This window comes from Vulpes lagopus, chromosome 18, assembly GCF_018345385.1.
Source record: "Vulpes lagopus strain Blue_001 chromosome 18, ASM1834538v1, whole genome shotgun sequence".
Classification (NCBI taxonomy): Eukaryota; Metazoa; Chordata; class Mammalia; order Carnivora; family Canidae; genus Vulpes; species Vulpes lagopus.
The window spans coordinates 42814863-42829438 of record NC_054841.1 but is presented as its reverse complement, the minus strand read 5'-3'; the positions used below and the strand labels follow the sequence as shown (position 1 = coordinate 42829438).

The 14576-nt window shown below is 42.1% G+C and overlaps 1 protein-coding gene across 2 annotated transcripts in view; it reads right to left on the bottom strand.

The window, feature by feature from the left end:
- KAT14 (lysine acetyltransferase 14) overlaps positions 1-14576 on the bottom strand; it is a 34817-nt gene that overhangs the window by 13811 nt on the left and 6430 nt on the right. For both annotated transcript variants that reach the window (XM_041732923.1, XM_041732924.1), the window contains exons 3-6: positions 13756-13877; positions 7648-7829; positions 4742-5158; positions 4040-4608 (exon numbers count right to left, since the gene is read on the bottom strand). In XM_041732923.1, the coding sequence (XP_041588857.1) occupies positions 4040-4608; positions 4742-5158; positions 7648-7829; positions 13756-13877 (1290 nt within the window). The remainder of the gene's footprint in view (positions 1-4039; positions 4609-4741; positions 5159-7647; positions 7830-13755; positions 13878-14576) is intronic.

The following is a 14576-nucleotide window of genomic DNA, read 5'->3' as shown; positions in this document are numbered from 1 at the left end:
TCTGGAGGTCCCTTCTCTAGAGAAGGTGTAACCAGCACTACTGAGTGACAAGTGTCACTTGAGGGGCATGCACAATGAGGCCATCATCTTAAGTCCCTGCTGCAGCGCACCACCTTTTATTTAGTTTTGTCATTTTATTTTTTTTTCACTGTAAATGCCTTCCTCTCTCCCCATCCTCTATTTCCCCCTCCCCTCTGGCAAGCAGTAGTTTGTTCTCTGTAATTAAGAATCTGTTTCTTGATGGGATCCCTGGGTGGCGCAGCGGTTTGGCGCCTGCCTTTGGCCCAGGGCGCGATCCTGGAGATCCGGGATCGAATCCCACGTCGGGCTCCCGGTGCATGGAGCCTGCTTCTCCCTCTGCCTGTGTCTCTGCCTCTCTCTCTCTCTCTCTCTGTGACTATCATAAATAAATAAAAATTAAAAAAATTAAAAAAAAAAAAAAAAAAAGAATCTGTTTCTTGGGCACCTGGGTGGCTCAGTCGTTGAGCATCTGTCTTCAGCTCAGGTCATGATCCTAAGCTCCTGGGATCAAGTCTGGCATCAGGCTCCCCATAGGGAGCCTACTTCTTCCTCTACCTATGTCTCTGCCTCTCTCTGTGTCTCTCATGAATAAATAAAATCATTAAAAAAAAAAGTCTGTTTCTTGATTTACCTTTTTTGCTCCTTCATTTTTCTTAAATTCCACATGAGTGAAATCATATGGTATTTGTCTTTCTCTGACCTATTTTGCTTAGCATTATAACTCTATGTTGTTGCAAATGGCAAGATGGCATTCTTATGGCTGAGTAATATTCTACTCTGTGTGTGTATCTATATACACCTATGTGTATACCTGTAAAACCCATCTTTTTTACCCACTCATCTATCAATGGACACTTGGGCTGCTTCCATAGTTTGGGTATTGTAAGTAATATTGCAATAAACATCAGGATACACGTAGCCCTTTGAGTTTGTGTATCTGTACTTTCTGGGTAAATACCCAGTAGTATGACTGCTGGATCGTAAGGTATACTGGATCCTCTATTAAACCCAGGGACTTGTAGCTCAGAATATCATCAGTGCTCAGCTGGGTTTCACCATGTACTCTAATATTCCTCTATTCCCCCCATGCCCACTCCCTGGATCAGGAGAGGGCCCCACAAATAACCACGTTGGCTTCCTACAAGCTGGAAGGAAGCACATCAGTCCAGAGGCAAGAAAGAGAGGGCCCTGCTGCCCCTGCCCAGATTTTTGCCACATTGTGTGGTACACAGAGCAGCCCTGCCTGATGGTCAGACTGTGAGAAGCCTCATGTTTCCTGGGACTGCCTAATAACCTGGGATACTGACTTCTCTGGAAAGGGGTCATGGAAGCTGGAGCCAGAGTATGACTATGAGTTTCCCCAGGCTGCTAGGTCAATGGCCCACAAACCAGTAGCTTAAACAACAAACTTCTTCCATAGTTCCAGAGGCCAGAAGTCAGAAATCAAGGTGTCAGCAGGGCGGTGCTCTCTCTGAATTTCTAAGGGAGATCTGTTCCAAGCTTTCTCTTACCTCCTGGTGATGCCACCAATCCTCGATGTCCCTTAGCTTGTAGCTTCATTGCTCTGCCTCAACCATCACATGGTGGCCTCCCTGGGTCTGTCTCTGTGTCTCTCCTCTTCTTATAAGGACACCAGTCAGATTAGATGAAGGGTCCACCCTGTTCCGATGTGACCTCAATTTAGCTAATTGTGCCTCTCTCTGTGTGTCTCTCACGAATAAAGAAAATCTTTTAAACGAAAAAAAAAAGCTAATTGTATCTGCAAAGGCCCATTTTCCTTTTTTTGTTTGTTTGTTTTTTTAAAGGTATTATTTATTCATGAGAGACAGAGAGAGGCAGAGACACAGGCAGAGGAAGAAGCAGACTCCATGCAGGGAGCCTGATGTGGGACTGGATCCCGGGTCTCCAGGATCATGCTCTGAGCTGAAGGCAGACACTCTGCCACTGAGCCACCCGGGTGTCCCAGGCCTGATTTCCAAACAAGGTCACACTCACAGGTACCAGGGGCTGAAATGTCAATATGTCCTTTGGGAGGGCACAATTCCCTCTACAACAATGACCTGGAGGCACTGCTCAGCTTACCCCCTCCTGAAAGCCTTCCTCTAATAGTGGCAAAGTCCTTACACAGCCAGATCAGTGCCTCCTACTTAGTGACATAAAAAACTCAGAGTGGCTCCTCTGAGGAAGGAGTAGGCAGTACACAGAACCTCCAACGTGCTTGTAATGTTCTGTTTAACCCAAGAGATAGACATAGAAGTACTTATTTTATTAATCTATAAATCATACAGATATGTTCTATGTATTCTTCTATTGTCATTGGACACATTTCACAATTTATAAAATTAACTATAGGCATTAAAAAGACAAACCCACAGGAACAAAGAAAAAATGAACAGATGACTGCAACAAAAGACTATGAGTAAGTGGCAAACAGCTGAAACCAGAGAACCAGAGCCTAAGGCAGCAATGAAGACAGACCAGGAACAGCATGATTTACATGAAGGGCCTCAGGAAAGGCAGCAAGGCAGTGGGTCCTGCTAACACTGAGAGTGGGTGAAGGGATTGTGGGTGAGAGTCTCTTTACTTAAGAGGTTAAAGCCTCCGATTACACGCTCACTGCCCACATCCAAAAACGACCTTTTCCTCCATGGGCAGAAGACTAGACTGCCCGATGCCCCAGTGTCCAGAATCTCTTCTGGACACAGGCAAGGGTGGGAGTGAAAACCGGGAGGCTCAGGGAAGTCTGCCAGCTGAATGGTAGGCTCCTGGCCCTCTATACCCACCCGTAGCATGCAGGCAGGCAGGTAGGTAAGTACTTCCCAGGAAAGGAAAGATGCAAAACAGGAGATAAAAAGAAAATTAAGGGATCCATCTAGAGTAGGGGTTGTCAGCAAACTATACCTCATAGGCCAGATCCAGCCTGTTGTAGTAAATAATGTGTCACTGAGATGCAGCCACGCCCATCCATTTTATCTGGCTTTCACACAACAGCAGAGCTGAGTAGTTACAACTCAGAGTATAATGGCCTGCAAAGCCAGAACCATTTACTGTCTGCCCCCTTACAGAAAGCCTGCTGACCCCTGGTCTAGAGGGTCAAATATCCAAATAATAGGTGTGCTCTAAAAAGACAGGAGAGAGAAAATAGAAGACAGGAAATGAAAACTCCAGAAGAGTTTCAAATTGAAAAGGCCCACACACCACATGCCCAACACAATAGAAGAAAAAGCTCCACACATGGTACATCACAGAATAAGATCAGAACACTGGCAATAACAACCCACTAGTTTCCAAAGGAGACAGAAAAATGCGCAAATAATCCAAATAGGCAATTCACTGACACAGAAACAACTTGGAAACATGAAAAATGTTTAAACTCATTTGTAAATAAAGACATGTAAATAAAAAATAAGATTTCACTTCACAGCCATGAGATTAACCAAAGTAGTTAAAGGCTGCTTATGAACAAGTGCTAGCAAAGATTCAGGAAAATAAGGCCTCTTGTTCGTGCTGTGGAAAGGTATATTCTTGAAGTTCTGAGTGGAATTAATCATTCCCAGGAGCACTCACAGACTTGGATTCCTCTGGATATTCTCAAGCAGCGCTGACATGCACTTATCTACCTCTATGTGTTGTCTCCTACCTACGTAGATGTTTTTGTGTCCTCCAATCTTGCTCAGTAAATGGAATGGTGTATCATATGTCCTCAAAAAAAAGGTCACTCAGAGCTATGACACAAACCATGTGTAAACTCAGTCCCCGCCAGGGACTAGAGGAGGCAAAGAAAATGTCAAGGATCTGTCTTGAACACCCAAAAGGAAACAATTGTACCCAGATGTATTAAGGGGTTCTCATAATGAATAATTTAGTTTAAAAAAATAAAGCCCAGTAATTTTTGTATCTTTCTCCCTTGCTGTTTTCCCTCCCTCTCAGAATCACTCAGGATTTTAAGTCCCAGCACAGCTGTGCATACTTCATGGTGCTGCCTGCCCCACCTCCACTGCGCCCCCAAGAGTCTTACCTGGTATCGGTCAAGGATTCTGAAGTCCTGACAGGTCGTTCTGTATGTGGCTTGTCCAGCTGGAAGCCTAGAAACTCCTCCTTCTTTGGCTCCATAAATCCCATCAACTAACAGAAGAGCAGCATTAACAACCTGATCCAAGTCAAAAAGTGGTAATCCTCTATCTCTTTTTGCTTGTCTGACAATCAATTTCCGCTTTAGTCTGCGAGCTTCTGGTGTCATGGCCACAGCACTGGGGCAAGCTTCCAGCCGCTTCAGGAGCAATTTCTCCTCATAGATGCTCACCGGGGTGAACTTGGGCCCTTTAGCTTTCCTCTCCTTTTCCAGCTGAGGCTTCCTCTTCTCTCGAGCCCTGGTTTGCAAAGATGTGTTGGAATCTGTGTCTTCACTGTCAATGTCCATCCTGTCTGGCTTTTCCTCCTCACTCTCAACCTCCTGCTTTATCTGTTCTGGTGCTCTGACCTTCTTCCTGCCCCCGACTACTGCCCCAGAAGCTGCTGCCCCGGCAGGGGGTGGAACATACTCCATCCCTGGGTCTATGACCCCATCGCCTTCCATCTCATCATCATCTGTACAGAGGGCAAGACAGTATGATCAAGATTAAGGAAGGAAGGAATGCAGGGCATACTGCCCACAAGATGAAAACGCATGCATGATATCATGGCCCACATGTAAAGCAAAGGACGCAAGAACAAGTCTTACCATGAAACAAGGCTTGTGGTGGCATCACGTCTGGAATCAGATCCGCTTCTGAAAGCAAGCTGGGTGTGGCCGAGTGAGAGGCAGGGGTCCCAGGGGCAGAGAAATCCAGAGATGGAGACGGAGATGGGCTGGTCAGTGGGGTGCGGTCTGAGGAGCTCAAGGATGAGAAGTCAATCACTTCTCCTTTTTCTAGAATCACATCTGGCCTGCGGCCACGGCTTATAAACTTTACAGGAGTTGAAGAAGTACTCCTGTCAAGAAAGCCAGCTGCCTCCTTCTGGGCTCTCCTAATGTCCTTTGCTTCCTGAGTACGAGACCTTTTCTCTTTTAATTCCATGGCAGATTCCACCGGATTTCGACTTGCCCGTTTTCGCAGGCCCTCAACAGTAATGATGGGATCTAAAGTTGGCTTTGAGGCTGCCAGGAAAAAATAAATATCTAAATTTTAAAGAATAAATATTTCAACTTCAGTTTCTTTTGCTAATTTATTATTATGAACTTACTACTATGTTCAAAATAGAGAAATGTCAATGAATGAACCTAAATTAAGTCTTAGAGCTTTCATAAGAAAAAAGTGATAATGCAAATTTAAATGATAAATATTATCTTGTGCCTATCAAAACTGGTTAATATTAAAAGATTGGTGGGATGCCTGGGTGGCTCAGCAGTTGAGCATCTGCCTTTGGCTCAGGGCGTGATCCTAGAGTTCCGGGATTAAGTCCCACATCGGGCTCCCTGCATGGAGTCTGCTTCCCCTCCCTCTGCCTATGTCTCTGCCTCTCTCTCTGTGTCTCTTGTGAATAAATAAATAAAATCTTAAAAAAAAAAAAAAAAAAGATTCGTAATGTTTGGCAAGAATATGGGTAAATGGGTACTTTCATGCATTTCTAGTAAGGCAGATGTCTTATCACAACTTTTTTTTTTAATTTTTTTTTATTTATGATAGTCACATAGAGAGAGAAAGAGAGAGAGAGAGAGAGGCAGAGACATAGGCAGAGGGAGAGGGAGAAGCAGGCTCCATGCACCGGGAGCCTGACGTGGGACTCGATCCCGGGTCTCCAGGATAGCGCCCTGGGCCAAAGGCAGGCGCCAAACCGCTGTGCCACCCAGGGATCCCTTATCACAACTTTTTGCAGGATAATTTGGCAATACCAATTAAAATTCTGAATAAATACACCCTTTGTTTTTTTTTTTTTTTTTTTTTTAAATTTTTATTTATTTATGATAGGCACACAGTGAGAGAGAGAGAGGCAGAGACACAGGCAGAGGGAGAAGCAGACTCCATGCACCGGGAGCCTGACGTGGGATTCGATCCCGGGTCTCCAGGATCGCGCCCTGGGCCAAAGGCAGGCGCCAAACCGCTGCGCCACCCAGGGATCCCCTAAATACACCCTTTGATACAGCAACCATTTCCAGGAATTTATCACAAATAATTTACACACAAATGTGTACAATTGTAGTATTATTTAAAATAACAACAGCAAAGAGGAAGAAGTAACCAAAACATCCATCAACAGGGGAATGGCCTATTATATATTACCATATTAAGACCACCCAAAGGGACACAATGAGAAAAAAAAAAAAAAAGGAGGTAGATTTACATGTACTGCTTTGGAAAGATGTCCAGGGTATCCAAGTGAGGGGAAGAGGCAATAGAGAACAGATATTACAGTATGAGTTTATTTTTTCAAAAAAAAAAATAAAAATAAAAAGCTTAAATATGCAGAGATAATTTTTAACAGCATTCACAAGCGACAGCAGTGGTTACTCTGGGGGAGGGGGACATTGTCAGGCTTTCTACTTTTCAATTCTATTTGATTTTTTTCTCAATTATATTTTAAAAAATTTAAAGCTCACTAAAACCTTTTTTTTTTTTTTTAAGATTTTATTTTTCATTTATTTGAGAGAGAAGGAGAAATGGAGCATGTGTACACACAAGCAGGGGGAGGGGCAGAGCAAGAGGGAGCCAGACCCACAGCTCCAGGCTCCATCCCTGGATTCTGGGATCATGACTTGAGCCCAAAGCAGATGATCAACAGACTGAGCCACCTAGGCATCCTGCTCTTTAGATTTAAAAAAAAAAAAATCAGATCAATGTGTGATTGTAAGGAGTTAATTTTTTTTTTTTTAAGTGTGAGAGTGGCATCATGGTTAGGCTACAAGACTCCTTATCTTCTAAAGATAACAGATTGAGATGTTTAAGAATTAAATGTTGATGCCTGGGATCTGCTTCTAAATAATCCAATGGGTGGGATGGGTGGAGGGTTGAGGGAAGGTACCCAAGAGTCTAAATGAAATGAGACTGGTAGCAGTTAACTGCCAAAGTGAGGTAAAAGGTACATAGGGATTCATTACATTATTCTATTCATATTGGTATATGTTTAACATTTCCATAGAGTACCTGTGTGGCTCAGTGGTTAAGCATCTGCCTCAGGCTCAGGTCGTGATCCCAGGGTCCTGGGATCAAGTTCTGCATCAGGTTCCCTGCAGGGAGCCTGCTTCTCCCTCTGCCTATGTCTCTGCCCCTCTCTCTGCATCTCTCATGAATAAAAAAATAAAATCTTAAAAAAAATTAAAAACCAAACATTTCCATATTAAAAATTGTAAAACAAAATAAGGTTGGAAATAGAGAACCTTTTTGATACCAAACGAAATTTACAGAACTTGTAACTTGAATGCTCACCTCAGGAGCACATATACAACTAGCCACTTGATTAGGAAATGATAAAATTTTTTTTAGAATATTTATTTATAGCATACACAAAACACGCCATAATGAAATGGCCAAATAGAGTAGCTCCAGAGAGGCAGATGGGCTTGCCTAGTACAAGCAGGATGTCTCAGAAGCTCACACTTGCTTGACTTCAGCCTAGCCAGCACATCCTGTACCACTCTCACAAGAGTACCTTTTACTTTCAGAGTCGAGGCAGACAGCTTCTCTCCTTCAGGCTTCATTGTTGGAGGCTTGTTGTGAACAAGCTTCCACCACCCTGGTTCTCCAAATTCCTGAGCACCTGAACGGAAGAACATCGGACTTCCCACACTGAGGCAACCTGCTACTGTGCTCCACCAGGTCGAAGTCTTTTTCCTGGAAAAGTCCAAGAATTTAAAAATTATTGGCCTTTCCATTCTATCGTTATGTATAACATATATGGAGAATATAACATTCTCCCTATACTCTAGGAATCAAAGCCTATGATATGCTACAGAACCTCAAATTTTTTGAAGAAACAAGGCCTAAGAGTCAAGAGAGAGGTTCTGGGGGTGCCTGCGTGGCTCAGTCCATTCAGCCTCTGATTCTTGGTTTCAGTTTGGGTCATGATCTTGGAGTCATGAGATCAGCCCTGTGTGGGACTCTGCACTGAGCAGGAAGTCTGACTGAGATTCTCTCCCTCTCCCTCTGTCCCCCACTCGGTCCCTTCACTCATGCATGCACTCATACACTTTCAAAATACATAAATAAAATCTTAAAAAAAAAGAGAGAGAGGGTCTGGAGCTTGTCCAGCTTCAAGTCCTTGCTCTACCACCTTCTGGATGCCTCAGTTTCTTCTTTCAAATCAGGATAACAGAACTTACTTCATAAGGTTGCCATGGGGATTAAAATGAAATAATTCAAACAAAGCTCATAAAACACTTATCACAATCATCATGATTACGGAGTTCCACAGGCTAACTGAAATGAACTTGAGTTGCTTTTAAGCTCTCAAGAAAGCAAGCAAGAGAATCCTTAGCCCTGGTAAACAGTTCGTTTACCTCAGAAGTTGGATGTACCTCTGTCTGCTCCTATATGCCCGTACGTAGGAGAGTGGAATAAAACTATGTTATATTCCACAAATAGAGTTGAACTTTGAGGGAATAACCAGCTTTGGGGGGGAGGGCAAAAAAGAATATATAACAAAAAAAAAAAAGAAGAAATATATAACAAAAATTTTAAATGATACATAAAATGTCAACTATCCAGATTCCTGTTGAAAATTCTTTTAAAGGCAACTTTTCTATTTCCATCTTGAAAACATAATTACCAGAAATCCTGAACCAGTCTTTCCTAAGATGACCAGACTTAACTGTTGGAAAATATTGCTAGGGAGGCAAAAAGAAAAAAGCATTCTTAGAGACAAAGAAGTGCTAGAAAACAAAGAAAAACCACAAATATAAACATTAATAGGCAGGACCACTCTTTGACACCTTAGCTTCTGCCCCAGTGTTTTGGTCCCAGAGCACCTGTCTCACATTCGTACCTTTATTATTATTATTTTTTTTAGGATTGAATTTATTTATTCATCTGAGACACACAGAGAGAGGCAGAGACATAGGCAGAGGGAGAAGTGGGCTCCCTGTGGGGAGCCCGATGTGGAACTTGATCTCAGGATCACACCCTGAGCCAAAGGCAATGTTCAACGACTGAATCACCCAGGAGTCCTTGTACCTTTTTCTAACCTTTCCAAGCCCCCTCTTCCCCAAAGGGTTTGGGGGGGGGGGGCAGGGCCAGGAGGGGAGGCATGTTCCACTTGCTTCCTCAAACAGTGGGTATGGTAGTCCAGCTGCTTGTGCCCCCTCCTCCTGTCCCTGTCCTGGTCCCTCAGGCTCTGCTAGCTTTTCTTCCAACTTTCTTTCTGTGGCTCAGACCACTAGTAACTCCCGGTGTCCTTCCCTCAGATTCTCTTACTCTTTCTTCTGCCCATTCAAACCTGCTTCTGAATCCCTCCCGGGAGATTTTCATTTCAGCTACTGTACTTTTCAGCTTCAGAATTTCTTTCTGGTTTCTTTTTAGGTTTTCAATCTCTCTGTTGTTATTTCCATTTTGTTTATACATCATTTTCTTGACTTTTTCCACACAACTTCTCTGGGTATCTTTAACAGTTGTTTAAAAGTCTTTGTCTGACAGATCCACCAGCAGGTGGCTTTCAGGGATGGTTTCTGTTTACTATTTTTTCCTTTGATTGGGCCATACTTTCCTGTTTTTGTATTCCTTATAATTTTTTGTTGAAAACTGGATATTTGAATTTAATAGTGTAGTAACTCTGGGAGATCAGATTCTTTTCCTTCTCTGTGGTTTAAAGGTTTTTGTTTCTGATTGTTGTAGGGTGTCTCTGTACCAAAGATCAGCCTGAGGTAAAAATTTAAGTTCTTCTCAGGTCATCTCTAAGCCTGTGCCTTCCCATGGGCGTGCATGGTGACTTTCTAATTCCCTCTGTGTGTGTGGTTACTTTTGATCGTCTCAGTTTTCAATGTCTGACTCCAAAAACGGGACAAAGAGAAAAATGAAGGCTGGGAGGAGAGTGTCAGCCCTTCATGTCCCCTCAAGGTCATTTCAGCCAGAGGGAAAAAGGTTTGCAACAATTCAGGGGAGGTGCAACCCACCTCTTTATCTACATTTTGTGATCAGAAGCAGCAATCAGTGATCAGAGCAGATTCCTAATATTTGAAGGACAGGGTCCCTCTGTCTACCCTGATCCCACAAGCTATGTATGAGTTATCTGGGGAACAAGTGCACCGCTGCTGGCTGAGAGGTGCGGAATGGGGAAATGTCACTGTGCTAAGAGATGAAATCCACCAAAATCAACTGCAATTTACCTTCCAAGCATCACCCTGGCAGTTGCAAACCTCCAATATAGCTCTGGAGATCCAAGATAGTTACATGAGACAGATTCTACCATGTGCTTAATTAGGTGGGGAAAGACTTCTGGTGCTTCTGACTCTGCCATCCTCCTGAAATCCTTGTCGTATCATTTAAAATTTTCTAAATACTATGAATGTGTTTTATCATATTTCATCAACTGTAAGACCCACTGACTTTAAGATACATCATTTTATGTCCAACAAAAAACTAGCCATCAATTATGACACACTACCTCTTGTAAAATTGTATCCAGCTGCCAAAGATGCAAAAATTTAAAATGTGTGCATCTTAAGAATCAATGAAATATGATAATAGAGAAAAATATTCAAAGTATTCGTCACTAATCAAAGATATACCTCCTATATGCTATATACCAGAAATTAATAGAACAATGTATGTTAACTACACTGGAATTAAAAAAAAAAAAAAAGTTATACCTGCTGGAAAAATTCAAGGCCAGGATTATAAAAGCAGCTTAAATGATCACACATACAAAGGCAATTAAACTGCACCAATTAATTAAAGCTCTTGTATATGTTTAAATTTGTTTCCACAATAGGTACATAGTAAAATAAATCTTTACATATTTAAACTTCTTAAAGGCATAAAAGAAAAGCCTGAAAGAGCCTAAACATCTGAAAGAAAATGTATTCAAATCTTGTACTTCTTTACTCAGTATATCCTATACTCTTAGATCCTATGGCAAATGAGAAATGCTTATCCTTAAGAATTTAAAGAATGTTCTGTGGATAGCAGAATTAAAATCTTCAGTAGCTATGAAAAAAGTCTAACTGTGCATGTCCTCTGTGGGCTGCTTCCCTGGAGCATAGTGATTCTGTGTATGCTCACAGAGAACCATGAGCACATGGTGACTGCCTCTGGTGAGGGGTTGCAGGTGACTTTTCCAGTCACTGATGTTCACAGCAGTTCCCAAAGTGAAGGACAGTACTGAGGCAGGAAACTGACAAGGAATTACAGGGAATTTTTTTTGAGAAAGTGTGCACGTGTGAGCGTGCAGGCACAAGCACACGGGCGCAAGCAGGCAGGGGAGGAGCAAAGAGAGAATCCACTCCCAGGATGGAGCAGGCAGGGCCAGTTCTTACAACCCTGAGATCATGATCTGAGCTGAAACCAAGAGTTAGAAGCATAACCAACTGAGCCATCTAGGTGCCCCTCACAGAGTAATTTTTAATGATCTTCTTTTCCTCCGTTAGATCAAGGAGTAAGTTTGTTGCTTTAAATTCTCCCTAACACACACTGCTGCCCTTTTAGGTCAAGACAGAGGGCCTTGATTGCCTTTACAGGCCTTGGGATCCAGCTATAAATTTAATAGCACTGTTTTATTTTTAGCACATCTATTTTTATAGTGTCATTCTATGTATGGCAAATGATATGAGTTTTCCACTTATGGTAGTATAAAGTTCCTTTTTAAAATGAATGTATTTATTAGAAAAAAAAAGTGACTTGATTTAAATAAGTAAATGGTAATTCAAGTGATACACTAACACAGCCAAAATCCACTAGTTTAATGGTTAAACTACATAGGAACTGGAAAGTAATTAATGCCTTTCAGTAAAGTATTAAAAAAAAAGAAAAAAGCCTTGGCTGATTCTTCTTAGACATGCTCTACAAATGAACAAATGAAACAACTGAACTTATATTAAAATATGACAAAATCCTTAAAAACAGGCAATTTAAATCCAATTTCTTCCAGAAGACAATCTACTAAGCAGAATGGCACTGAGAGATCATGAAAACATTCCAAGATCTAATTTTATCGTTTTTTTTCCCTTTCTTGTGCCTTATAAATGGGGTATATTAAGTTCCATAAATAGTGCTAAATCATTAAACTAAGACAACAGATTTCCTTTCTTTAAGAAAAGAACCAGTTATACTGTCAATTCTTTTCTTAGTAGCACTAAATAACTCAAGAACAAAAATAACCCCTTTTGTAAAAATGTACTGAATCTCTTCTATTTTCTCCTCACAGCGAGCCTTCAGAAAGCTGCCTCTCTTCTCGTCTGCCCTCCCTGAGCTCCAAACGATGCTGGCAGAGCTGTGACCTCTCAGGGCCCAAGGAAACAGGCTACAATGCCTTCAGAGTAGGTACAAACTCCCTCTTCTGATTGTGATCAGAGTCTGTAGCACATCTACACTGACCCAATTAGGCAAGGTTTATGAAACTCACATGGGACTTCAGACGGCAAACTAATAATCAGCATCTCATACAATTCGCCAATGCACTTGCAAACTCACTGATCCCTAATAGCAATAAAAATCTTGCTGAGCTGCATGGACCTTTAATTAAAACATGTGGTCTCAATATCTGTGCACTGGAATACATAGGTCTGATGAGCCAAAGCCACCACCAAGGAGATGTGCTCAGCAGTAAGTCAATGCACTATCATGTAGTGGAATGAATGAACAAGGTGTATATGTATTAATGCGCCTAGACTTAGCTAAGTGCTGTGATACTGAAACGTATCTACAGGTTCTACCTTCTGGTTAATAAACACAAATACTGATAAGAGTCTATTAATAAAGAGCAATTTAAATAGATACAGCCTGTCACTGCCATTGCGTTTCTTCCTCTGACCTTCTGTAAGACACTGATTTCAAAAGGACATAATGATCCTATATCCTTACATTACATGGTTACTCATCCAACTATTAAACAGCCTTGGGCAATCCAACTTTCTGTTTTTTAACTTTCTAAGAAACTCTTCAAATCTCTTCATGCTCAGTAGAAACCAAGAGTTTCCTCTAAAGTAGGATGAGAAGGGCAGCCTGGGTGGCTCAGCAGTTTAGCGCAGCCTTTGGCCCAGGGTGTGATTCTGGAGACCTGGGATCAAGTCCCATGTCAGGCTCCCTGCATGGAGCCTGCTTCTCCCTCTGCCTGTGTCTCTGCCCCCCCCCCCCCCCGCCCCGTGTGTCTCTCATGAATAAATAATAAAAAAAATAATAAAGTAGGATGAGAAAAGTCTAGAAAGCTATCTTTTTTTTTTTTTAAAGATCTTATTTATTTGAGAATGAGAGAGCACAAGCAGAAGAGAGGGAGAGGGAGAGGCAGACTCCCAGCTGAGCAGGAAGCCCAATTCGGGGCTCACTCCCAGGACCTCAAGATCATGACCTGAGCGAAGGCAGGCGCTTAACCGACTGAGCCACCCAGGTCCCCCTGGAAACCTATACTTTTATAGTATATACTTCCACTTCGGTTTTCCATAGTAAACAAGTTATTTAATTTAAAAAATAACAACATTTTCTGGAATTAAAACATTCTTTGTAATTGCCACAAGTACTCATTCCTAAAGGGCTTCATCAGGCTGTCTCAAATCTCATGTACCTTGTTCTTTACCTGTTCACGCAAGTCTAATATTTTAAAAAATCACATTACCTATTCCCTAGTAAAAAGGTCCAATGTTTCTCAATAAAAGCACAGATATCTTCTTTCCATCGGAAGTAACCTTGCCGTCCACTTCCTTCCAGGGACAAGTTGTACATTGCCAACATGACAACCTGGAACACAAACACAACGGGCTGAGAGAAAAGCGTGATTGGAGATGTTCACCTGCAGGGGAATCAGTTCCTTGTTTTTTATTCTGAGTAGAAATGGCAGGGAACACAGGGGGAAAAGGAATATTTTGGAATGGACTCAGTAAAGAATTTTATTTCCTGTTTTGCTTTCATTAGATGAATAGCACTAATCCACTTAAGTACGTGCAGTTGTTGCTGGCATGCTGCACACGCAGAGCTGAGGTGTGGCTGAACCGATGATAAACAACCACCATCATAAGCAACCTGGCCAACACCCCCCACCCCCCAGCTCTGTCCCTGAATCTCTCCATCTTACACGATGTGGCTCTAGATAACCTCCAGCCTGCAGGCCTCTAGACCCACATTTTCTGACTGATGGTGCTGACCTTTATTAAATATTCTGAAAGTCACCCCAGCCTATGTATTTTTCTAAGCTCTTTAGAGAGCAGAAACAAAAGACTCTCGAATTTCAAAGCTGAAAATAATGTAGTCACCATCTATGCAGTGGTTAGTCATTTTCATATGTGGAAACTTTTCTTCAGACGGTAATAGCATTAGAGAGGGGCCCAGAGGCAAGAGGCCTAGCTGCTCAGCCCACTCTGAAAGGCTCCAAGAGCTCCATGTGAAAACTTCTCATCTGGTTTAGCCTTGCTTGTTTACAGGTAATGAATTCATGGCCCC